General features: G+C 41.2%; 1 protein-coding gene across 1 annotated transcript in view; it reads left to right on the plus strand.

Moving 5' to 3' along the window:
• COLQ (collagen like tail subunit of asymmetric acetylcholinesterase) overlaps nucleotides 1–27,902 on the plus strand; it is a 157,854-nt gene that overhangs the window by 103,339 nt on the left and 26,613 nt on the right. Inside the window, exons 12-14 of the mRNA XM_033930733.1 lie at nucleotides 13,760–13,838; nucleotides 22,512–22,651; nucleotides 24,519–24,638. Coding sequence (XP_033786624.1) covers nucleotides 13,760–13,838; nucleotides 22,512–22,651; nucleotides 24,519–24,638 — 339 coding nt within the window. The remainder of the gene's footprint in view (nucleotides 1–13,759; nucleotides 13,839–22,511; nucleotides 22,652–24,518; nucleotides 24,639–27,902) is intronic.

Below are 27,902 nucleotides of genomic sequence, written 5' to 3' on the forward strand. Positions count from 1 at the left end.
TGGACAGTAGGATATTCTCCCCATGATCGCGAGCCATGCAGAAGGAAACCACTCCTGGTTTTCAACTCCTCTATAGAGAGCTCCTCTGCCCCCTTCAATTTTTCCTTTTGCATGTGAGCCGGAAGATGTCTTTCTGATCCGCTGTCTATATTTCTTTATTATTTTTGGTGATTTTTTTTCATGGTTTTTGCAGATTTCAGTGCACCAGAGCTCCCCTGTGTGAGGGTAAGTTCTGCTTCTGTGGAGAAGAAGCAGACTTTGGGCTGCAGCTGGCAGTTTAATCCCTTGGGGACCTGTTTGGCCAGCTTGCCCTTAGAAGCTTAGCTCGCCTACTAAATTGCAGAGGCTTGAGTGCAGGCTGTAGGCAACCACAGGGGGCTCAGCGGGGCTCTTCAGGGTGCTGGCTGCAATTTTGCCTCTCTCCCTTCACGTGTGCTTTTTTTGGGGGGTTGAATATCAGGCCAATGGTCCGACTGGCAGCCCGAAGATCTAAGTGTTTGGAAGACTGACTGACTAAGGCAGTGATTCTTTTCCCAGATCCAACTACTTCTTAGAGCTAAGGCAGGCAGCAGCACCTTCAGAGCACATGTTCAAGGAGTATGGCTATGGACAAAATCAGGGGGGGGGGGTCTGAAAAAGCTGTTTTTAAAGGTTTCTGCCACTTTTTCTAGGGTTCCCCACCTCTAAAATCCTGTTTTCAGAGTTTTTGTAAGTTTAGTTAAGGCATTTTTTGAGCCAATTTTGGTGTCAAAATGCTGCTGCAGTGGCCATATTGGATTTCCTTTTTTTCAGAGTTCTCCAGCCCCTTCAAAACTCCTCATTTTGCCTCATAGCTGGCAAGGACGGAGTCCTCAGGCTCTTTTACCCCTAATTCGTGCCAAATTTGCACTGAATGGATGCCGGAAGAATGCCCGTGCGGCACAGCACATGAAGAGGGGGTGGGAGCTTTGGGCTTAGCCTCCCCTCAGGTCTCTAAGATTGAGGAGACATTGAGGGGCCTGTCTGTTGGGAGGAAATCTCTTACAGAGCCCCAGAATAGCGGCTTAACTAAGCATAGGAGCATGGAAGCTGTGGAGCCCAAGAGACATAAGCTGGAGTTACTTAAAGGGGATTCAATACTGCCTACTAAAGACTTTTCTCCTGAATTTGTGGATTTGATGTGGAGAGCTTATTTGAATAGCTGAGATCCTTATATGAGGTCTGGCAGTGAGCCAGGGGCTGCGCTCCCGGTGCACATCTCTACCAATTACAGAGGCTGGCCAGGAACCCGCAGACCTTTCTGGAAGGGGACTCTGAAGATGAGGAGTCAGACTATATGATCTTGCTGGGAGACATAGGATCACAAATTAGGGTGAGTAAACAAGAAACAGTGGTGGCCCTTGACCAAAGGGAAAACCCTACAGTATGCTGGCTGTTCAAGCCTGTGGGGCTGTTAGAACTCATTACTGGTTCTGCGAGAGTTGCAATTAGATCCCCAGCAGGCACCATCCACTCATTGTTCTATCCTGAGCAGCGTAAGAGTGCAGCATATAGCATTTCCCTGGCATCCCGATATAAGTGTTTTAGTCATGGAGCACTGGGATGCTCCTGATGGCTCTTTAAAGGTAGCCAAAACAACCGTGACACTGTATCACAATTGTTGATACTCCTGTGGCACAGGAGTATCAACAATTGTTTGCTCAGCCTAAGGTGGATTCCTTGGTGGCCCGGGTGACCAAGTGCACATATCTTCCAAGTGAGGGAGGCACAGTATTAAAGGATACACAGGATTGCAGAGTAGATGTAGTCCTGAAAAGGCAATTTGAAGACCCCCTACTGGATCTCACACACATCAACACAGCTCTGAAAGTTCCATGCTTTTGCATAGAAATAGTAGGATAAGTGGGATATAAATTGTTTAAATAAATTAAAATAAATAGTGCCAGGGGAATTTCTGGCTTCCCTAGACTTGTCAGAAGCCTACCTGCATATTCCCATGTTTCCGCAACACAGGACATTCCTGAGATTCCATGTCCTGGAGAAACATTTCTAGTTCTCGGCGCTCCCCTTTGGTCTGGCAACTGCACCCCACACATTCACCAAGGTGGTGGTGGTGGTTGCTGCACATCTCCACAGGATAGGATTACAAGTGCATTCATATCTGGATGTCTGGCTGATCAACCATGTTGTTCTCTGAAGGAAAACGTGAAGTGAATCAAGTGGTCCGGGTCTTGCAGAGCCTGGGTGGATAGTGAATTTTTGCAAGAGCATCTGGTTCCATCCCAATTTCTGGAATATCTAGAAGTTCTATTTGACACAGCAGAAGGCCGTATTTATCATCCAGAGGCACGTAGACAGAAGATTTGCTCTCAGATTATAGAGATGATGGCCAAGCCAGACCTATCAGCTTGACACTACCTCCAGGTGCTAGGCTCCATGGTAGTCACTATAGATATGATTCCTTGGGTGAAGACTCACATGAATTCCCTTCAGAACATGCTGCTGTCTTGGTGGTCTCTTCAAATAATACTCCCATGGACCACAGAATCCTACAATAGCATGTCTTAGTGGCTCCATCCACAGTCATTATTGAGAGGCATGCCCCTCCGGAAAGCCTTGTGGGTTATTCTGACAATGGATGCCAGTCTGTTTGGTTGGGGAGGTCATTACAACAGGCGCCAGTCCAGATGCAGTGGTAGGCCTCCAAGAGAACATGATCCATCGACAGGCTGGAGCTTCGGGCTATTCTATTGGCGTTACAGAAGCTGGAGAAGAATCTGGAGGGACAGACAGTCCGAGTCTTCTCGGACAATGCTTCAGTGGTGGTGTATGTCAATCACCAAAGAGGCACTAAAGTGCCCAGCTGCATAAGGAAGCCCACTTGTTCTGATGGACAGAGCTCCATCTTTAAGCAATTTCTGAAGTGCATATAGCAGGAGTAGACAGTGTCCAGGTCAATTACTTCAGCAGGCAGATGTTAGATCTGGAAGAGTGGACATTATCTGCAAAAGGATTCCAAGTCATTGTTTGTTGCTGGGGCTGCCCAATTTTTGACCTGATGGTTACGGCGAGCAACAAGAAAGTGGACTGTTTCTTCAGTTGAAGACCCAAGTCCAGAAGCACAGGGCTAGATGCCCTGGTCCAGCCTCGGCCAAAGAATGAGCTCTTGTACATGCTTCCTCCATGGCCCATGGTAGGGTGAATACTCCACAGAACAGCAAGCCAGAGAGAGTGGTTCCTGTGGCACCAGACTGGCCACACCATCCGTGGTATGCGGACTTGGTACATCTGCAGAGGGACAGAGATCTCAGACTACAGGTCTCTCTCAGGGCCCAGTGGTCATAGAAGTCGCAGATCACTTTGGTTTTACAGCATGGCTCTTGAGTGTGCAGAATTAGAGCACAAAGGATACTCAGAGGTAGTTCTTGCTACTGACCTCGGAACCAAAAAGCCTTACAACAGCCTCCACTTATGCTAAGGCATGGGAGATATTTCAGCACTGGTGCATGAATGAAAAGGTAGCGTCATTTGGTGCTCTAATCTCAGTGGTTGGATCCATTTCAATCTGGATTCAGACCTGAATATGGAGTGGAGACAGTCCTCCCTATAGAAATTAAGACAGGAGATTTGCCTCGGTATTATCCTGGGATACACAATGAGGGGCCTATGACCCTGATTGGCTCAGACACCTAAGGCCCCTCCCAGGGAGGGTGGGAGGGGGGTATATCTTTTGTTTGGTATTATTCCCTGATGGAAAATGGATGGGAGAGGGTTGTTTATAAGGATTTATTATAATTTAATTTAATTCTTATATACCGCTAATAACCATGAGGTTTCTAAGCGGTTTACAAAAATGATGCATTAAAAGATACAATAAATAAAAATAAATAAGATAGGTACTTGGAAATTCCCTAACTGTCCTAAGTGCTTATTATGATCATTAATATCTGTATGTATATTGTTTTGCACTTTTTGTTAGCTTTGAAAACTTTAATAAAGATTAAAAAAAGGCTGTCCTAATTTAAACCTAATTTTGTTATATGGATAGCAGCTACAATATACCAATCTCTCTAGAGTTGGTGATTATGCATGTATTCAGTGTTGTCATTTCTGCACATAACTGCTGAATGTAGGCAATGTATTTAAGTGCTACAGCCGGTGTTTTTTAAAAAAAGCCCTGAATGCACTGATGTGGCTATGGTTGCAGTGTACAGCTACCTTCAAATTACAGTGCTGGTGGCAAGTCCAGTTGAATAGAATGATGAGGTGCCAGTAGGGCCAGCATGCTAATGTGGTTGTGTAATTTTTCTGCGCTGATAGCAAGTGAGATCATGACTTTTGCAGAGGGAATGTTTGAGCATCAAGTGTTTGCAGTCATCATAAATCTGTGTTGTCAGGGGCTAGTGAGAGAGCGGAGTGTTAAGAACTGGCAGAGAGCTGTGATTTTGGAGCAGCGAAGAAACAAAAGAATCGGATCCATAAGGAACTGCAAGTAAAACACAGACATTTTTCAACAGCTGCAATACAAAGTGACCTTACCCTGGGTGCAGCTGTAGGTATGGCAGAGCGCTCGGAGATAATTAAGCACCAGGACTCTGACAAGCACGTCACATGGGTAGATGGTTTGAAATTTGGGACTGGGCGCCAAGGCTGAGGTGACAAGAGCACACGTGAAGAACCTGAATACAGGCCTTTATGCACATATGTGGAGAAGCATGCCCGTAAATGCCAGTATTCCACTTATGCATTTTTCTGTAGAATGGCACCTAAATGTGATGGTGCATAGATTGGAGGTATTGCACTCTATCTTCTCTATATAACATATATAGTAGAGAACCAAGATATCTAGAACACTTAAAATTATTTTTGTGATAGCAGATCATGTGGATACAATGTTACCATTCTAAATGCCTCAGATCGCCAAAGAGTAGCATAACTCGGTCTGGCATTAATTGTCATTGATCCAAGCAACTATTCTTTATGAATTTTTAAAAAAATATATCTATTGCTTTTATCCTTTTACTTATACTTGTCTAATATACAGTATAGGGATATAGTTTATTTAAAGACTTAACTTAAAATGCAACAGTTTGGGTAAAAATGGAGCAGAGAGTGATCTGAGGTGAGATACAATACTTCATCCCAGATCACCAACCCCTGGGCCCTATGAACTGCCCACGAGAACCCCAGAAACATCCCTGGTTCCACAGATCCCTAGACTGCCATATTGCATGAAAGGAGAATGCTGTATAAGTGGATTGGCAGTGTCTTTTGGCCTTCTAGCTTGCTGGTCCCAGTCCTGGCCTCACAAAACAGCCCTAAAATTACTCAAAACAGGGGTTATATAAACAATATAAGCAAATGACATTAACTAGCATTGGTCAGTCAGTCCAAGAAAACATTTCTCTTGCTTCAAAAACTCTGTATACTTGGTGTATTGTCACAACTACCATATATGCTCGAATATAACATGAGATTTTGGGGCCCAAAAAATAGCCCAAAATGGGGGTCTCATCCTATAATCGGGTCATCAACTCGACTCCCTCCCGGATGATACGGCAGGCCGGGACAGGAGGGATGCCTCCTGTTTCCTGTCCCGGCCGATTAACTTTTTTTTTTAATCCCCCCCCCCCCACACATACACGCTTACCTTTTGCACCATTTTTAATCCCTGGTGGTCCAGTGGTATACGGGGCAAGAGCAATCTTTCCATGCCCTGCCCCGTGCTGAGCCTCTCCGTCTCCATTCCCTATTCGTGGCCAGCGGCGCATCGCGACAGGGCTGAACTCTTCCAGCTTCCTGCTCGGCCCCGCACTGCTCTCTGAATGGCTGTCGCCAGTTCTCATCCCGCGAGAACTGGCGGACAAACATTCAGAGAGCAGCGCGGGGCCAAACAGGAAGCTGGAAGAGCTCGGCTCTGTCGGGTGTGCCGTTGGCCGCGAATAGGGAACGAGGACGGAGAGGCTCAGCACAGGGCAGGGTGCAGAAAGATCGCTCCTGCCCCATACACCGCTGGACCACCAGGGATTAAAAATGGTGCAAAAGGTAAGCGTGTGTGTGTGTGTGTGGGGGGGATTAAAAAAAAAAGTTAGTCGGCTGGGACAGGGCATCCCTCCTATCCCAGCTGCCATATCATCCGGGAGGGAGTCGGGTTGATGACCCAATTATAGGACGAGACCCCCATTTTTGGGCTATTTTTTTGGCCCCAAAATCTCGTGCTATATTCGAGCATATACGGTAGTTGTGACAATACACCAAGTATACAGAGTTTTTGAAGTAAGAGAAATGTTTTTTTGGAATGACTACCTCTGTACTGTTCTCTAAACTTAATAATAATAATAATAATAACTTTTATTTTATATACCGCCATACCCAGAGAGTTCTAGGCGGTTCACATCAGTTAGTCAAAGTTACAAACAATAAAGTCATTGAAGTTAACAGGTTAGGGATGTACAATGAGAAGGAGTAGGTAGTATGGTTCTTGTATGCCGCTATATCCCAACTGAAGAAGGTTTAGAGCAGTTAACAAATATAAAAGTGTAGGGTTCAAAATGAAACATTACTTATCTAGAAATAAATTTAGCCCAGATATTTCCTAAACAATGCTTTGACTATTACTTAAGGCCCTAACCAAGCAGGAGAATTCACAGAGCTGGTAGCAGCTGTTCTTCATGGTGTCTGGCGCTCTACAGTTCACCAGGGCTCCCATGCACTTATACTGCTACCGTTTTATTGGGTTTGCAAGGTAGGCTGTTCCTTTCTCACTTGCAGGCCCCTTTTCTTCCCTGTCCTTTCACTCTGTAACTGTTCTGACTGGCCCTGTGGCTGTTTTTTCACATTTCTTCACAGCACTGCTTATCCATAGACTTTTCCTAAAGCTGTTCCTTTAGGTTTGGTTATACATGCCCTTCTCCCCTGCTCGCTAGTTTTCTGCCAGAGATTAACTTTCATAGCCTACACAGTATTAACAGATAGCCTCTAGAAGACACAACATAGCAGACAGGATGCTAGCAATTCTTAGGAATAAGAACAAGAATATTATAATTCCTCTGTATCGCTCCATGGTGTGATCTCACCTCGAGTATTGCGTTGAATTCTGTTCACTGTATCTAAAAAAAAAAAAAAGAAGATATAGCAGAATTAAAAAAGGTTCAAAGAAGAGTGATCAAAATGATAAAAGTGATTGAACTCCTCTAGCATGAGGAAAAACTAAAGAAGTTGGATTCTCTTCAGGTTGGAAAAGAGACGGCTGAGGGAGATATGATTGAGGGCTACAAAATCCTGAGTGGTGTGGAATGGATAAAAGTGAATCGATTTTTTTACTCTTTCAAAAATTACAAAGGAGATGCTCAATTAAGATACATGAAAATACCTTTAAAACAAATAGGAGAATATTAAAGCTCTGAAACTTGTTGCCGTGGCTAAGCTTATTTTCGCAAAAGGCAAGTTTGATCACATCTCCCCACTCCTCTCCAAGCTTCACTGGCTCCCAGTATACTCCAGAGTCCTCTTTAAATGTGCCTGCTTAGCCTTCAAGATCCTACATGGCGTCCTTCCTCCCGTTATCCCACTCTTTTGGAATTCCTCAAACCCACACTCCACCAGACCCTCCCAAAAACTGAAACTATCATTCCCCTCTATAAAAAGTATATCCCGCGCAGGAAAACTTGGAACATCCCTCCCCTTTAGAACCACAGAACTCTGGAACAACCTCTCATTCCCGCTCAGAAATTCAAGCTCCTTCCAATCCTTCCGCAAACACTTGAAAACTTGGCTCTTTTCAAAAATCTAATCACCTCCCGTTCTCCAGTATCCTGTCCCTCTCTATCTCCTTAGTTCCTCTCCTATATCCCCTCATTGCAGTTCCTTTCCTCTTAACTCTGTAAACCGTACCGAGCTCTGCGCTGCGGAGATAGCGCGGTATACAAACCCAAGGTTTAGTTTAGTTTAGTTTAGTAACAGCAGTTAGCATAGCTGGGTTTGAAAAAGGTTTAGACAAGTTCTTAGAGGAAAAGTCCATAGTTGGCTATTGAGACAGGTGTGGGGGCAGCCACTACTTGCCCTGGGATCAGTATCACTATTTGGATTTCTGCCAGGTACTTGTGACCTGGAATGGCCACTGTGGAAACAGGACACTGTGCTAGATGGACCATTAGTCTGACCCAGTATAGTTATTATGTTATGTGGAAAATGAGTGATTAGACAAAACACATTTCTTTTATTTTTAATGTGGTTCAAATTAAACCATTGTGCATCACAGAATAGCACAATCATTAAACAAACAATAACTATAAAGGAAATAATGAAATGATCCTGTTCAAAAGTTTGCATACCCTTAGTCCTTAAGTATCGTGTATTGTCCCCTTTTGCATCAACGATGGCTTGGAGTCTTTTCTGATGGCTGTGAATGAGACCCTTTATTTTCTCATGTGGTAAGGCTGCCCATTCTTCTCTAGACAAAAGCCTCCAGATCCAGTAAATTCTTTGGTTGTCTAGCATGAACTGCATGTTTGAGTTCTCCCCAATGATGTTGAGGTCAGGAGACTGTGATGGCCACTCCAGAACCTTCACTTTTTACTGTTGCAGCTACCGAAGGGTCAACTTAGCCTTATGTTTCATATCATTGTCATCATGTTGGAAAGTCCAAGTGCACCCCGTGTGCAGCTTTCTGGCTGATGAATGCAAATTCTCCTCCAATAAGATGCTGCATTCATCCTGCCATCAATTTTGACTAAATTCCAAAGGAAGTCTCACAACACCAATTTGCTTCATTTCTTTAAACGTAAGACCATAAGAATTGCCTCTGCTGGGTCAGACCAGAGGTCCATCGTGCCCAGCAGTCCGCACCCACAGGTCCATGACCTGTAAGTACTCTTATACCTAAATCTTTTATTCCCTAATCGTTTAATTTCCTGTATTGTAGCCCTCTATCTACACCCTGCAATCCCCTTTTCCTTCAGGAAGTCATCCAATCCCTTAAAGGTATGAATAAACATGTGGATAAAGGTGAGCCAGTCCATGTAGTGTATCTAGATTTTCAGAATAGTTTTGACAAAGTTCTTCATGAGGAAATCTTGAGAAAATTAAAAAGTCATGGGTAGGAGGCAATGTTCTGTTGTGTATTAGGAATTGGTTATTGGACAGAAAGCAGAGGGTAGGGTTAAATGGCCATTTTTCTCAGTGGAGTGCCGCAGGAATCAGTACTAGGACCAGTGCTATTTAACATGTTTATAAATGATCTAGAAATTGGAATGACAAGTGAGGTGATTAAATTTACAGATGACATGAAACTATTTAAAGTTGGTAAAACACATATTAATAATAATAATAATAACTTTATTTTTATATACCGCCAACAATCTTGCGACTTCTAGGCGGTTTACAATATAAGAAACTGTTTACAATAAAAGAAACTGTAAATACAATAAAAATAAAGAGAAACTTTACGTACAGCGAATTGAAGAGTATAGCAGTGAATATCTCGTACAACGAATTAAAGAGTATAGCGGTGTACATCTGATAACATTAATAATGTTAACGTTAGTTTGTGTGTTGCAAGGCCAGGAAGTGCCAAGTTGTTTACACAGAAGTAGAAATGTTCCGTAAGTTGAATAGAGTGATTGGGGGTTGGGTTAATAGTTTGCAAGTTCAGGTATGTGGTGATATTACGAGGGGGGTTGATGTTCCGGTTCGTTGCCTAGGAATTTCAGGAATAGGTAGGTTTTTAGGTGTTTCCTGAATTCTTCATAGTTGTTTGTGTGCGCGATTAGTTTTCCTAGGTCTTTACCCCATATGGCTGCTTGATATGATAGCAGTTGTTGATGGTGTCTCTTATATATGCACCCTCTAGCCGGTGGGGAGACAAATTTCATGTGTGTTTTTCTTTCATGTCTATTGGTTGGGAATGAGAAGAGGTCTGTGATGTATTTTGGGGCTAGACCATTTAATACTTTGAAGCAGAGACATCCTAGCTTGAACTTCGTGCGCGCCTCCATCGGCAGCCAGTGTAGGAGTCGGTAGGAAGGGGTTATGTGATCGGACTTCTTCAGCCCGAAAATTATCCTGACTGCTGCATTTTGTATCAGTTGTAGTCTTTGCATTTGCTTCTGTGGGATTGTTAGATGGGTGATGTTGCAGTAGTCCAGGTGGTTTAGTATTAGGGATTGTACTAGGATTCTGAATGCTGAAGTGTGGAAGTACGCTTTGATGGATTTAAGTTTCCAGAGAGTGAAAAACCCTAAATTGTAAGAAGATCTTAGAAAATTGGAAGACTGGGCAACCTAACGGCAGATGAAATTTCATGTGGACAAATGCAAAGTGAAGCACATTGGGAAGAGTAATCCAAATCCTAGTTACCAGATGCTAGGGTCCACCTTAGAGGTTAGCACCCTAGAAAAAGATATAGGTGTTGTCATAGACAATGTACTGAAATCTTCCGCCCAGTGTGCAGTGGCAGCCAAAATACAAAGTATGATGCTAGGAATTATTAGGAAAGAGATGGAAAATCAGACTAAGAATATTATAATGCCTCTGTATTGCTCCATGGTGTGACCTCACTTTGAGTATTGAATTCAGTTCTGGTTGCTGTATCTTAAAGTTATAGCAGAATTAGAAAAGGTGACAGGACAAAAGCGCGCTGACAATCGAGCGTAGACAATTCGGCGCAAGACACCAGTGCGCCGCGGGAAAATTTACTTTTAAAGAGCTCCGACAGGGGGTGTGGGGGGTACAACCCCCCACATTATAGAGAAAGCTGAACTTTTCTCGAAAAAGTCAGAAAAAGTTCCGTTTTCTCTATAATGTAGGGTTCCAACTCCCCAACCCCCCCCCAACGGCAGCTCAAACAATATGAAGTAAAGTGTGTGGGGGTTCCCCACTCACACCCTGCTTTGGAGCTCTTTAAAAGTAAGTTTTCCCATGGCGTGCTGGTATCTTGCGCAGAATTGTCTGCGCTCGATTGTTGGCGCGTTGGTGTCTCACGCGCAAATGACTATGAACCTTAGAAAAGGTTCAAAAAAGAGCGACCAAACTTATTAAGGAGTTGAAACTCCTTTCATATGAGGAAAGACTAAAGAGGTTAGGGCACTTCAGCTTGGAAAAGAGATGGCTGAAGGGGGTGGGTATTATTGAGGTTTACAAAATCCTGAATGGTGTACAATGGGTAAAAGTGAATTGATTTTTTTCTTCTTGCGAAAATGACAAAGACTAGGGGACACTCAATGAAGTTACATGAAAGTAATTTTTTTAATAAATAGAAGGAAATATTTTTTCGCTCAAAGACTAGTTAAGCTCTCAAACGTGTTGCCTGAGGATGTGGTAACAGCGTTGTAAAAATTATTTGAGCAAGTTCCTGGTGGAAAAGTACATAGTCTGCAGATGAGACAGACATGAGGGAAGTCACTACTTGCCCTGGAATCGGTAGCATAGAATGTAACTACTATTTGGGTTTCAGCCTTGTGACCTGGATTGGCCACTGTTGGAAAAAGGATATTAGACTGGCTAGATCATTTGTCTGACCCAGTGTGGTTGTTCTTATGACTTTTCCTCCAGGAACTTGTCCAAAAACTCTGAGCCAAATGTAAAACAATAAGTTGTATATCAGACAGTTCATATGATGATATATTAATTACTACTGATTTTGAGATGTCTTAATTCTTGTCACTGTCATTCCTCTTGTCTTGGTCTGTCCCCTTCTCAACCCTCTCACTCACTCTCTGTTTTGTCCTCCTCTGGTGGACAAAAAAATCCTCTGAACTTGAAGCATTCGATATCTGATCACTACCCTCCTCAGTCAGATTCACCTGTAGATCCGTCAAAAGCTACCTTCTTTTGGCTCTTCAATACATCTTTCCTAGTTTAAGGATATATCATCTTGTGCTAATAATCACGTTCATCTCGCCTTAAATTTTTAATCTTCATTTGTTTCAAAGAATCTCTGAACATCGTAATATTTTGTTGTAGTTCAGTCATTTGCTTGTCATATTCCTCAGTGGTAGTATTATCGTTAACATTTTGCCATTGGGAAAATTTACTCCACCCGCTGCAATTGGTTTTGTAAAGATATTAAAGCAATTCGAGCAGTTTTACCCAGCCAAATAAATTTAGTAAGAATACTATTTAATTTCTTATAAAAGGATCCCTGAAAATAAATTGGCAGCATACCCATTTGGTAGCAAACTACAGGTAAAATCATCATCTTAACTGTTTCGACTCTCCCCTACCAAGACAGATGTAGGGGGTTCCATTACTCACACATTTCTGAGATCATTAGCAATAAAGATTTCTCATTTACTTTCATCGTGTCTTCCAATGTTTTTTGAATCCAAATACCTAAATATTTTATACCCTCTTCTTTCCAAAGAAAAGGGAATGTGTCAAATAATCCTTTTGGACAATGTACATTTAGCTGAAGAACCTCCGATTTACTCCAATTGGCTTTATTTAGAATGGCAACTCATGTCTCCAATGCGATTGTGCCATGTTATAAGTATCAAGTTACCCAGATTTGTTAAGGACAATAGTATTTTATTTGACACCTGGAAAACTTTGAAATTTATTAACAACTTAACAGATGTTCCAGTAGAAAAGTATACTTGTCAATCCTTATGGTTGAACTCTAAGATTCAAATTGGCGAGTCTAAGATCTTCTGGAAGCAAGGAATGCAGGCAGGTATACATACACTAGACAATGTTTTATCAGATGGGAAAATGCTTGATTTTTCACAACTGCAACAATCATTTCGCATAGCAAAGTCTCAAGTTTATAAATAGTTGCAGTTGAAGCAAGCCATTCAGAAGGGGTTCCCTGATTGGCAAAATCTAAAAAATCAGTATAGCTTGTCGGTCCTATGCTTCAAGAAAGATTTCCTAGAGCATCAGGCCGCCCGGTGGTATAAATTAATATCTGGTTATATAAATAAGAAACCAAAAATGAGCCTTCAGGATATTTGGAGCATTGAGATTAAGCAACAGATTTCTGCTACTCAATGGCCACGAATTTGGTCTTAGAGGATGAGATGTACAGCGTCAGCATCAATGAGACAAACTTGGTTTTTCTTGTTACATAGAAGCTTTTGGACCCCTGTTCATATACAGAAATTAGATAGTTCAAAATCCAATAGATGTTGGCACTGTCATCTGGACATAGGGACACTGGATCACCTACTATTCTACTTACCTTCTGGAAATCTATTTGGGGACATATTAACTTGATTTTATAGACTGTGATTCCGTTATCTTATGAAACGGTAATCTGTGGGTCATTATTATCCCTTAGCCAGCAATAGATAAACATAAAAACAGACTGTTGGGTATTATGACTGTGATAGCTATCCAAATGGTTACAAAAAATTTGAAAAATTTTGATAGTTTGAATTTTACTTTTTGGTGGCACTCATTATGTTTAGTTTATAGATATGAAAAAATGATATTTATGTAAGAAGGTAATAAATGGTTTAAACGGGTATGGGGGTCCATTGAATAACTTTATTGATACTACTTGAATGATGTTTCCCTTTACTCCTGATTAGAATTTACACATCCAAGAAGGGGGTGGGAGGGAGTGAGATATTATATTGGGATTGTTTTCTTGATTATATTGAAATAAGGGGGGGGGGTGAAAATATTTATATATTTTATTGAAAGTTGCAAGTGCTATTTTTAAATATATTCTGTAATGTATTCATGTATGCACTATTTTAAGTTTCAAAATGAATAAAGAATTATATATAAAAAACCCAATATTTTGCCATTTTTACCAATGAATGTATCTTTATCATAGGGAGAAAAAGGTGACACTGGTGCCCGTGGACCTATGGGGCCTCCTGGTCGTCCTGGACCACCTGGTTCTTCAGGATCAGGTAGAGAAGGACCACTCAACTAATCAGCTTGCTCTGTGACTTCTAAAGTGCCTGTATCACTGACTTCCAAACTAATGTTTTGTTTTTCTTAGAAAATTATAGCTCTTTATTTACTTTATAGATAGCAGAGATGCATGAAAGCTCAAGCTACATGGGACTTATTTTGTCTTTGCATTCCACTAAAGGATGAAAAAATGTCACAGAATTTCTAGTATGAGAAATCCTCAGGTTATTATATCTGACTAGTTACCCACTGAAAACACAGTGGAGCATTGTGATCCAACACTCTAGCTCAGAGGTAGGCAATTCCAGTCCTCGAGAGCCAGAGGCAGGCCAGGTTTTCAGGAAATCCACAATGAATATATATGAGATGGATTTGTATGCACTGCCTCCTTGAGATTCAAATCTATCTCATGCATATTTATTGTGGATATCCTGAAAACCTGACCTGCCTGTGGCTCTCAAAGACCGGAATTGCTACCCCTGCTCTAGCTCATCCTCAGTACGCTATCCAACCTTTGGCCAGGCCAAGTCCAACAGCTATCCCCTAGGTTCTCAACTTGGCCCTAGCACTTTCTTCTTCAGCTAACCAATATGAGACTAACAGTTTTCCCACAACTCTCCAGAGTGACTCAGTATATTCTGCCCACCCCCCCATCCACTGCCTCTCCCTATTATTCTTCCACTTCCTTCCCAGCCTAACCTCAGAACTCTCTCATTCGCCCACCTTTTGCTCAAACCTGAACCCACCACTTTCCCCCACAACCTTTCTAGAACCCATTCCAGACCTTGGCCAGATCAAGGCCTAGGTTCTCTGAGCCAAATTTTACTTTGGTACTCCCTCCCCCACAGCAATGCATACCTCCCCACCTTGGTGCTCCCCCACATCAGCTCCCTGCTTGCCAGTCAGCCCACCTGCATAACCCCGACTTATCCCAGAGGTCCTGGGGCAACAAGGGCAGGATCAGTCCCCACTCGTTATTGCCTTGTTGGCTCCCTTCTTCAAAATGGGGCCACTAAAACAGCTTGAACCCCCCCAGCAATAGTACTGCAAGACTGCTGTTAGAGGTCAGTGACACCATTGTGAAGAAGGTTCTAGAACATCAATACAACTATTCGGAAAACAGAATAAGTGACCACAAATTAAAAGTAGAAATATATACACAAATTAAACTGAACATCCAAGAAGCCACGCTATGCATGCAATACAACGCCAGAGATATAAGAGCTGCAATTTCCTCTGTACTGTGTAAAAATATATAAAGGGGCCATTTTACTAAGCTGCTGTAAGCACTAGTGTGCACCTACCACAGCTTAAAATGGCTTGAAGTGGGACACATTCAGGCATTCTGCAGTAATTCCATAATGCAGTAAGCATACACAAAAAATATTTAAAAGTGTTGTTGGATGGGGTGTAGTTTGGGCATTCCTGTCTTACTCAGCACAGCTAATTTACCATGTACTATCTAGCTCAGTATTACCACATGAGTCCTATAAAATAGTTGTTGGCAAGTGCTCAGTTGGTGATTATTTTTAATGGCCACATAATAATGGCAATATTAGTACGTGACAATTTCAAAAAAATGTATATAGTGGTTAAGTAAACACATTTATCAATACAATAAAATATCCCACTATAGTGAACTGAAGTATATCTTCATATAGGGTGTAGGAAAAACCTTAGAAAAGGAGCTTTATACCTCTTCAGGTGAAAACACTTTATTCTTCCTGCCCCTCCCCCTACCAAAAACAAACCATGGTTTTCTTTAAAAACTCACCCCTTCTTTTCTTCTTTGAAAAATCTTTCGCCTTCAAAAACATTTCAACCAGATTCATACTTTTTAAAGATATATCTTCTCATCAGCCACATAGTCACAAGTGCCAGTGGTGTATAGACATATCCAATTGTCCAAAAATATGTATTTTTGCTTATTTTGATCAACATCAATCCCTTGTTAACTTCATCAAACATTTATCAATCTAATCTGAATCACTGTATTGTGTTTCCCCCTTCAGCTACACTGGGGAACTGGGTTTGATTCCCACAGCAACTCCTTGGGACTCTAGGTATGTCACATAACTCTCCATTGCTCCAGATACAAAATAGGTACCTGTAAACTGCTTTCATCTTAACCACAGAAAAGCAATTTATTAAATTTCTTTCCCTTTCCCTATATAACACTGAACAGTTAACTACACTGTCAAAAAAACTCTTCTAAGTAAGTCCCTGGAATTATCTCAAGGGTTCTAGTAACCCTTCAAACCATGATATGACTGGATCATATTTCTTTCTGCCATGATAGTATTTCTCAACCTTTTCAAAGGGTAGTTAACTGCTTCCTTATCCAGTTTTTAAAGTTGTGGTTAACTGCTTCTGAGTTATCTATCAACATGCTAATGCATGTTAATGACTTTGATCACATAATAACATGGCTGCCTTCTTCCAAAGGCCGATCCCTCCCCCAGACATTACCACAGAGCTTTTCCAGGCAACATGAATTCAAAGTTTTCATTAGTGCATATTAAATGCAAAATCTATTCTGGTACATTGGCTTGATGCGCATCCTCCTACCTTGTCACAATGGAGATCATTGATGATTTATCAATTGAAGATGGAACATTGTGACATTCCTGAGATGGACTCTGTTAAGGGTCAGCACTTACAACTTACTTGGGAGCCTTTTTGGGCCTCTTTGACCGGGTATGCTCGTAGCCATGTACTGAATATTTGACTATGTAGTTGTTATTTTCTTGTACTGTCTGTGACACTTGCTCTCCTCCTGTTCCATGCCTTTTTAATTTTTATTTTTGGGTGGGGGGAAGGAGTGGTTTTTATGATTTTTGAAAATTTGGTCTATGCTGTCTTCTTGTTATTGTGGTTTTCGATTGTGCTTTTGACCAATAAACAGTTTTGCACATAAATACAAAATCTTACTGCACCTTAGTAAATGATTGGCCATACCACTCTGAATGTGCCTGATCCCATTTGATCTCAGAAGTCAAGCATGGTAGGGCCTGATTAGTATCTGGATGGGTGACCACTTTAGTAAATGATGGCCGATAATATCAATTGGGCCATCTAATCTGCCCAGCAGTGATTTGTCCACTTTGGTTAAATGTGTATACACATTCCCATATGGAGCACAACACCTAGTTACCCTTCCTCATCTAACCTTTCAAAAGAAGTATTGCCTTTTTGCATTATCTGCTATGCCCTTTTCTACCTTTGATGTTTGATCATTTTATTTTTCTAATCGTATTGGTCCTAGTCTCTGGTTTCTGCTTTCCTCTGACGTCTCTTAACTCTTGTCCATTTTGCATTTCTTCTCTCTCTATGTCCATTATTCATCTTCCTTTTGCATCCCTATCCACTCTGTGCTCCTGCTCCTATCTTCCTACCATATTGAATGTCTCCCCTTTCTGGATCCGTATTCTTGCCCTGTTCAGCATCTTCCCTCTATCTCCATATCTCTCACCTTCTATTCAGCATCACTCATTTGTGTCCCTGACTAACCCACGTGTCCAGCATCACCCCTCACTCTTCCTTCCCCAATCCCACTCCCCTGGAGCTAGCATCTTTCCACCTCTCTTTCTTCTCTTTTGCCCCTCTCCTTAGGCCAGTATCTTTCCTATCCACTCCCAGGGCTAGCATTTCCCTTCCTTCTTGCCCCCTCCCTGGGATCCACCAAGCATCCCTTTGTTTTCCCTCACTCCTATTTCCTGTTCACCTCCCCCCTTTGTGAGTTCATCTCTCCCTCTTCTCTTTCCCCAGCAAGTCCCAGATTCCCCAGGATTCCATCAAGTCTCTCTCTCTTCTATCCCTCCTGTCCCCCCTCTGTAGGTTCAGCATTACTCCTTCTTCTGCAAGTCCCAACATCTGTTCCTCTTTCATTATTTTAAAAGCATCTCCATGTGTAAATAGGAGCCTTTTTCACATGTTGATCACATACATATAGCAATTTTAGAAAACTGCTATTTAAATATGGTGATCTACACCATACAAAGATTTAAAGTGAGTGTGGTATGGGTGGTCTTGAGAGGGCAAAATCTATAAATGGAATACATGTACATCTGTGGGGAAAATATCTCCATTGAGTTTTACATCAGCTCAGAGCCTCAGAGAAGATGTTAAAAAGTGCTTATTTTAGCCAGAGTTTTACACAAAAGTTTAAAGGAGTCATTCTCCTTATTACCCCATTGTTTATTCCTGCCTCCAAAATGGAACCAAATTAAAATTGTGGCCTCACCACTTAAATTGGTAGTACTTACACGTGTAGGTTTGTAAAATGGTGCAGCTACATATTGAAGTGGAGCCACTTGCACATTCATTTTATCAAGTTTCAAGTTTCAAGTTTATTAAATTATTTGATTAAACGCTTTTCAGGATACAAAGCGTTTTACAGAGAAATAAAATTGGATTTCTTAAATCACAAATACATCATAAATAAAAATAATTACTTAAAAATTAAAAACGAACTGGGGTAACAAACACATGGAACAGTAGGAAAGTGGGGAAAAGAAAAAATACAATAAAAAAAAAAAAAAATGTGTTAATCAGATTAGGTTAGAACATAAGGATAATGTAAGAAAAGGATTTGCAAACTTGAAAAACTAAAAAAAAGGGGATATATAATCAGAGTTTAATACAAAACAATGAGTATAGGAATTAACCGAAAAATAAACTTTTAGTTAAAGGCTTCTTTAAAAAGAAAACACTTTAAACTAGTTTTGAATTTATTCATGTGTATATGTGTAAAATGGATGCTGTTTGAAAATACCGCTGGAACTGAACATGTCTTGACCTGGACATCTCAATTCTGACTTAAGAACATAAGAAGTTGCCTCCGCTGAGGCAAACCAGAGGTCCATCTCGCCCAGCGGTCCGCTCCCGCGGCGGCCCTTCAGGCCTATTGCCTGAGCAGTGGTCCCTGACTTCTACGTTTTATGTTCCATTGAGGGCACTTCAGTCATCATACAAGCTTATCTCTAGTTTCCAACTGGGGTGAGGTTGTAGTGTCTGTGTTGGTGAGCGTTTAATTTGCAGAGTGTGAGAGAGTCTGTAGGATGCTGCCACTTTCCCTTGTCAGGGCCACCTTAAAATCTTGCACAGCTAAAAAGGTGTCCAACGACTCCACTGGCAGAAAATGTTCCTTCAGATCAGGCCAGGCTGCAATATTTCTGGTGTCTTTTGAGTGGGCTTGCAGATACCGTTCAAGGGAATGAATCTGTGTCTGAACACTTGACTTCCATATAGTGAAGAATACTTTATCATCATCATTGTTACCATCTAAACTAGAAGTAGTGCTGTCTGATTTATCATTTGCATCTTCATTGTCATCATCATGCTGACCAATTACAAAGAAGGCTAACTAAAGCTAAAACTTAGGGCTCCTTTTACTAAGCTGTGGTAGCGTTTTTAGCGTGCGCTGTAGATTAGCGCACGCTAACCCCCGTGCTGTGCGGAAAAGCTAACGCCAGCTCAATGGAGGCGTTAGCGTCTAGCGCGCACTAAAACCGCTAGCGCAGCTTAGTAAAAGGAGCCCTTAGTTTTATACACCGGGTCATCAATCAATTTGGAGCTCCACTCGGTTAACATTAAGAATAGAGTAATACAAAAGTACAGAACAAAAGTTGGAATCATTGTCTGTTGTTGTTCTAATAATTTTTCACCTGATGGCAAAACTCTGTTTGAATACCTTTGAGAACTGATGCAAGAATGTCATGTGTGGGAACCTGTTCACCAAGAATTGCAACCAGTTTCAGGTTTATCTCCACTTCAAAGTAACTCATCTCGTCGCTGTTCTGTTTGACTGGAGACTAGTAACCAGTTCAACAAACACAGGCAACTCCACCGTTCTCTGAATAGCAAAATTTAAGATGAGATGATCCACTGTTTATTTGATGAGGTTTGCAATAGCAAAACCCTGTCCCCAGTTTTGCTGTTTCATTTGGTTTTCTGAGGAATTGTCATTTACACCTCGCTTCCGCTTTTACTTTTAACTGGAAGCATCAGATGTAATTAGGTAAAAGTAATGAAAATTGGTGAAATTATTACTTCAGTAAAAGCAACAAATGTTATCCTGTATTTCTTTATATGTAAAAGTAACAAAACTTAAATAGTTACATTTACTTACCCCCTCCCCCCTTTACAAAGGCACGTTAGGCTTTTTTATTGCTGGCCATGGCGGTATTAGCTCCGACGCTGATAGAATTCCTATGAGCGTCGGCGCTAATACTGCTGCGGCCAGAGATAAAAGAGCCTAACATTGCTTTGTAAAAAGGGGAGTGAGGGGGAGTTATATAGAACAGTGGTCCCCCAACCCTGGCCTGGAGGACCACCAGACCAATCAGGTTTTCAGGCTAGCCCTAATGAATATGCATGGAGCAGATTTGCATGCCTGTCACTTCCATTATATGCAAATCTTTCTCATGTATATTCATTAGGGCTAGCCTGAAAACCCGATTGGCCTAGTGGTCCTCCAGGACAGGGTTGGGGGACCAATGATATAGAACACTGCCTTCCTTCAGGACTACACTTTCCATTGCATCCTCCATCCAGTAGCCATGGTTTGTAGTTCCAAATAGCTCTTTGCAAAGTGTATACATTTTGCAGTACATAACTCCTGCTCATAGCCAACAGTGTAGAACCAAACTGACATGGCATTACCTCAAGAGGTAAGCACATTATATACAAGGATACAGAGTCATCAAAAACAGAGATACGATTACCGCTAATAATAATCATTGTAATGATTATAGATATTTATAATGCAGCATCTTGATCTTCAAGTGGAGTGGCAATAATTCTAATTGTATTTCTGTTAAATTTTGTTATTAAGGGGCCCTTTTACTAAAATGGGCTAAGTAATTAAGGCGCGACTTAATGTGTGTAACAGCACACACCAGTGGTAACCATTACTGAGTTGGCATGACAGCACCCATTAATTTGTGTACTGCATGCCATGTTAGGGAAAAGGTAATGGGTGGGGAGTGGGCATGGACTGTACATTGTGGATAACACATGGTGCCATGCACTAAGGGGCATTTTCGATAGAGCATCTAAGTCTGACTTTGGACGTTTCTCGCAAGACATCAAAAAATTGGAGTGGCGAAATGTCCATTTTATTAAACCGCTAGACATCCGCATTCTTTTTTTTAAATGACCTATTTGGATGTCTTGGCCCTTAGAATATCTAACTTTTATGGCCATTTTCAAATACCAAAACGACCATGATCAAAACATCCAAATCAAGCCCATTTGGACATGGAAGGGCCTAGAATCTTAATGGACTGGCTACGCAGACCTCCCAACAGGGCAATGAGGCACCTCAGAGGGCACTGCTGTGAACTTCACATAAAGGGTACCAGGTACATATTTCACCAGAACCCTCTTTTAGTGTATGGTGAGCCCTCCAAAACTCCCCCCAAATCTACTATAAAAGTACAGAAAGTTCGGGTACTCTCGTGATTTCAAGCCCCGCGGGGCTTGAAACTGCAAGAGTACACGAACATCCTGTACCGCATGGCTCAAGCTTACAAGGGTAGATGCTAGGGAGGGGAAATATGAAAGAGAGAGTGAGACTGGGTAAAGGCTGAGGGATGAGAGAGAGAATATGAAACTAGGTGAAGACTGGGTAGAGGAATATGAAAGAATATGAGTGGGTAAAGGCAATGGAGGGAGGATATGAGAGAGAATATGAGACTGAGTAAATGCTGGGGAGAGGGATAGAGAGAATATGAGATTGGGTAAAGACTGGGCAGGGGGATATGAGAGTGAGTGAATGAGACTGGGTGAAGGCTGGAGAAGGGGGCAGAGAGGAGATCCTGAATGCTGGGGCAGGGAGTGGAGGGGGGGAGAGGAGAGGCGGTAGAGAGTGGAGAGGAGATGCTGCAGGGTAGGTAGAAAGAGAAGAGAGATCCTAGATGGCTGGAGTGAAGGAAGGGGAAAGAGAGGAAATCCTACATGGTGGGGGTAGAGGCAGAATAGATGTTACATGGAAAGCATAGAAGAAGGAGATTGAGGGTGGGAGGGTGAAATTAAGGAGATGCTGCATGAGTGGGGAGGAGGAATAGAAATACAACAGATCTGCTACATAGATGAGAGAAAACAGAAAGACCAGACAGGAGATGCTGTATGGCTGGAGAGGAGAGAGATACACACAGAGGCAGAAAGACATTCTGTATGGAGGTGGGGGGGGGGGGAGAAACATGGAGAACAGATGCTGCATAGCAGGGAGAAGAGAAGGGTTAGTGAAAGACTGAGAAATAAGAGAAGCAAAATGGAAAGGCCTGGATGAGGGAAAGAGATTGAAAACAGTTAAAAAAAAAAAAAAAAGGTTTGAAAACTGGCCTATCCAGTTTACTGGATATATACAATGAATATACGAGAACTGCATGCATTATGCAAACCTCTCATGTACATTCTCAATGGATATCCTAAAAACCAGAATGCCAAGGTATGTTTAAATTATTGAAGTGTATTTAAGCCCAAGGAAGTGGGCAGAGCTTGTGGGAGGTGGGAACGCGGAAAGGGGGGTGTAAAAACAAATTGGTCCAGGGAGCTACAACCTCTTGAGCTAGCCCCTATCTTATAATGTTATGCAATTGTTTTGTGTTGCATGATATTAGCTGGATTTATAGAAGTAACTTTATAGGCTGATATTTTGTTTTTAGGGCGCTTAATGGCTGGACCAAAGGGAGAGCAAGGGGAACGAGGACCGCCAGGGAAATGCTATTGCAAGCCCTCCCAAATTATAACTAACCCGTCTTATGCAGAGACCTTCTATACACACAACTATGCAAAGGTTCCTGTGGTAAGAGGACTGTATGTGGGTATTATGGTTTAAGCCATGTAGCCTGTGTTCTCATCTTTATTGGTATCTAACCAGGATAATACATCTTTCTCTCTTCCCCTGCCACTGAAAGTGACCGAGATCATATGTTGAAGGATGAAGTATTTCAGTGCGGTAGGTTTGACTAAGAATGAAACAAACTAGGTACAGTGGTCCATCTTGATAGTAAACAGGCCAGGAGGCAGAGAATGTTTCCCATCATAGGATCTAACTACTTTGCCAAGATACTGTGGTTGCGGTTAGTCTACTTCAGGGGAAGGCAATTCCAGTCCTCGAGAGCCAGAGGCAGGTCAGGTTTTCAGGATATCCACAATGAATATATATGAGATGGATTTGCATGCACTGCCTCCGTCTCATGCATATTGTGGATATCCTGAAAACCTGACCTGGCTCTTGAGGACCGGAAGTGCCTAGCCCTGGTCGACTTGAACAAACAAGTGGTAGGCAATATCTTTTTACTGGGCTAAATATATATGTAACTAGCTTTTGAGATCTATGTTTTCTTCATCATTAACAAAAAAATGACACAGTTAACACTGGGTTTAAGTAGTATGAAGTCAACTAGGCAAGTGATTGTCTGTATATGCCAGGAAGCTTAAGGTTATATTACAACATAGTGATTTTCTCTCCCGTTATCAGACATAGCCCCCTTGGAATTGTAAAGATATAGCATCATTTGTTTTTAAGTGTATTTTATTGTATCTCGCTCAGCAGTTATATGATAGGTTAAATGTAATTGATTTACTCCAACACATGGGCCTCACAGGAGAGAAATTAGAAAATTCTTGCACTTGACAATTCAGTTGAACTTATGGATCTTTTCTGTAGAGGGAAAAGGCTGATATGAACATCTGATACCTAGACTAAAACCTAACACTTGAGTTTTGACCCTCTCTCCTACACTGACATTGCTACTTTCAGGACCTAGAGCATTCTAAAGTCACTAGTAAGATGGAAATGGTTGACTCTTTTATATGTAAGACTGCAGGAGTCAACTTTCAAACAAAGCATATATGTGTAAAATTTTGATACTTTTTGCTCAAATAAATTGCATCAGTTTTCAAAGGTAAAAAAAAATTCCCTTTGAAAATTTACTTTGGAAAGTATGTGCACAAATCTGCACCTCGAATTTTGGATATCCAAATTTATGTATGTAAATGCACTCTTGCCTTCTTGATATGCATATAAATTTACATTACATTACACTAGGGATTTCTATTCCGCCATTACCTCGCAGTTCAAGGGGGATTGCAAAAGAGTTATAGAAGGTGGATTACAGAAGATGTCTGGTCATTTGCAGGGAGAATAAAGAGTAGAATAGGTTGTTTATGGGGGTTGGGGAGTTAGTGGAGGGGGGAAGAGGATTTATGGTGTTAGGTCTTTTTTGAGGGAATTCTTGAGCAGTATATATGTGGTGTTACATGCCAGTAGGTATACATGTGCTGGTCAGTTTTCAAAACTCTGTTTTATATATAGAAATACTTTTGAAAGTCACCCTCTTGGAGTTCAAGAACTGATTACATTAAGCAGCAGTTATTGGCCAAAAATAGGTTTAACTACACAATCATGTGTCTCTCATTTTTCTCATGCTCCTCTCAGTGAAGTATGTACCATTTCACAGGTTTCCTCTGTTGCACACAACCACTCTCTCATTCCTACAGGGAGCCTGAAAAGCAGACTAATACATGTAAACCATAAAGTAGTTTAATTTCACTTTTTTCCCCCTACCCTATTACCTAATTTACATAGTATGCATTGCTTAAAAAACTATTTTCCATTCTAGTAAATTCTCTAAGAAAGTGAACATGGCTGGTTTTGTGTTTTGCAGATTTTTGTGGTGAATAACCAGAATGAACTGGACAATCTGGACACTGAAAATGCTTTAGCATTTCGAAAAGATCAGCGGTCCCTGTATTTCAAAGACACTGTGGGATGGCTTCCTATTCAGGTAATGGTGGATGTCTGTGTAACACATCTGAAGATAAGAAAATCATGTCTTTTTCCTGAGTAATCAAAAAGAGAGTGCATTTAATAGATAGAGAAAGGGACAGAAGCAAATCATGGTTCACTGCTTAGTCCTCAGTCCTCCATTGCTCCCTGTTCACCCCCAGTAGCAGCTAATCTAATCTTTTAGCTCTGCTCTATAAATATGTATGAAATATATTGGCATATATTAGGCTTGACCCAAGTTAATATGTAGGGTGGTGTTAGACCTGCTGGGGCTCAGGGCAAAATTTAAGGAAGAAGCCCCCAATTCCTCTCCTCCTTGCACCCTCCCCTGAATTCCTCAGCACTAAATACCCTTCCATCCAATATCTCTCCACTACCCCTGGGTCTACCATCTCTCCCTTTCTCTTCCCAACAGCCCTCTCATCCAGCATCTTTCCCTTCCTCTCTCCCTACCACTCCTGGATCCAACAAATGCCCTCCCATCCAGCTTCTCTCCCTTCATTTTAAAATCAGTCGCTCCAGGGGACCCCACGCAGCAGGATGTTCTTCCCTTCTCCCTATCCCAGTCCAAAACCCCTCCCTCTTACCCTTTAAAATGCAATGGGGTCACTGGTGCAGCAATAATTCTCTGACACTGCCTGCGGCTTCCTCTGTGCTCTTCCTTCTCTGCCACGATCTGCCCAAGCAGAAACAGGAAGTTGCATCAGAGGGGGGTGGGCTGCGGCATGATGTCCATTCCTCCTCCAATGCACCAGAACTTCTGTTACAAATTAAACTAGGTCATACTCCAATTCCATCTGTGACCAGTACAAAAATATTAGGGATAATTTTGGATACAAACCTATCATATCATTCACAAATCTCAAGGGTAGTGAAAAATTCTTTCTTTAAACTACGTTTGATCAGATCGATTTGCTTTGTTATTTCCAGAGGCTTTGAACATCCTAGTACATTCTCTTGTTATTCAACGAATCGATTATTGTAATTCTCTTTATGCTAGATTACATCAGAAATATATTCAAAGATTGCAGATAATACAGAATACAGCTATTAGAGTAATTCATGAACTTTGCAAATTTGATCATATGTCATCATTCATGAAAAATGCTCATTGACTCTCTGTGAAATACTGTATAGTGTACAAATTACTTCTTATTACATTTAAGCTACTGAGTATAGACGAGCCACTTTATCTAGTAAAGCTGTTGAACCCATTTGTAGTGAGCAGAAATTTGAGATCTACAAATAAGCAATTGCTTATAATTCCATCGTACAAAGAAATTGGAAGAGACACAGTTTTCTCCGTTAACAGTCCAAAGTATTGGAATTCGATACCATTGGCACTTAAATCAATAACTTCCGTTGATAAGTTCAAGGAAAACTTTTCTCCGATGCATATTCTCAGGTTTAATGGGTAGCACTATTGGTATCATAGAAAACAGAAGAATATCCCTAATGTTAATTTTTTCTTTCTGTGCTAAATTTAATGTATTTCTCCCCTTGAATCCTAATTTTATGTATTATATATAAGAATAATCATTTTATTCTTATATACCGCCATACTGAAAAAGTTCTAGGCGGTTCACAACAAGGTGAGCTAATACATGGGATACAGATAAAATACAAATTAGAATAATGGACTTAAAAACAGATAAAGACAGAAAGCATTTACAATATAATGCAGAAAAGAAAACAACAGTTTAAAATTGGGGAAGCATTGTTGACAGTTTAAAAGAACTGTTAAACGCCAGCTAGACAGGCAATAAAATACCGGCATGGCAGGGAAAGAGGTAATACATAGAACAGATATGGGTTATTTTTGTGCATTGTATTTTATTTTGTTTCAGAATGTAAGCCATCCTGAAGGTTCTCCCTAGGGCGGGATATTTTAAATAAACTTAGAAAACTTGGATAACTCCCCTGATAGCGATATTACTGGGAATTCCTCTATATAGTTCAAGTCACAAGCTGTGTTTTTACTTTTCTCTGTGATTTTCCATAAGTGCACTATTCTACTTTGGGTTTTGCAGACTCCTCCATGGTTGTAATTGCTTCTGGCCAAAACCGCCATAGGCGATTTTCTCGCGATAACTCCTCCAGTGACACTACTGGGTACTCCTCTATATATTTCAAGTCACTAGTGGTACTCACCACTGTATAAGCACATGCTGCTGATGCACACCAAAGGAGCACAAATAAGGAGCAGGTCGTGTTCCTTAGTGCACCCCACTATGCTGCTCCTTAGACCGCTGTCAACCTCCATTCGGACTATGTTCCTTACTCTACTCTTCCTCATGCACTTCTGCCAACCTATTTCAGTACACTGGGGCCTTTGACCCTCACTGCATTTTTGACTCTCTCAAAACCACATAAGATACTTTATAAATATCCCTTTGCATCACTCTCCCCCAGTTTTCTTTCCTCTCAATTCCACCACCATCTCCATTGCTTTACTCAATAGCCGCTCAATACACAAGTACCATCTTATACAAGATTTAATTCTAACTCATAAACTGACAGAAATCTGGATATCAGACTCATATGCTTCTTACTTAAATCAAGCAACACTTCAAAGCTATTGATCCTATGTATGAAATTGTTCATCACATAGAGAGGGAGGTGTGGCTATTCTTTACTCGTCTTCTTTAAACATCACCCAGTTCTCCATTTTTTTCAAATAAGTTTCTTGAGATCCTTCAATTTTGACTCACCACTATCCCAACCTCTGACTTTCTCCTCCTTTATCACCCTCTTCCTTCAACTATTCAGTCATTCCAGTTCCTAAAAGAAATTATCACTGACTTTTGTTTAAACGCCCTCAACTTGTAGTTCTAGGTGACTTTAATATTCAGTTTGATAACCTAGCTTCATCCACATCTAAAGACTTCCACACTTTAATCTCTGACCTTAACTTGATTAAACACCTTACCAAAGCTACACATAGAGGTGGTCATGCCATTAATCAAATCCTGTCTACCCAGACCTTCTACTACTCTATTCACAACACTCAACTTCACCCCCTCCATGGAGTGATCTTACCTAATAACATTCTCACTTACGACATCCGACTTCATGAGTTCAGCATCATATAAGCAATCTACTTATAGGGACCTTAATGGCATTACTCCCACTAGATTACCGAGCTGATCACAATTGGATCTAGATTTCTTTGACTCTTTACCCCTATACGATCACATTTCTATATTGAATAAAAGTCTTCAACTATCCCTGGATGCTGTTGCTCCACATCTACCTTGTAAAC

This window comes from Geotrypetes seraphini, chromosome 2 (assembly GCF_902459505.1).
Source record: "Geotrypetes seraphini chromosome 2, aGeoSer1.1, whole genome shotgun sequence".
Lineage (NCBI taxonomy): Eukaryota > Metazoa > Chordata > Amphibia > Gymnophiona > Dermophiidae > Geotrypetes > Geotrypetes seraphini.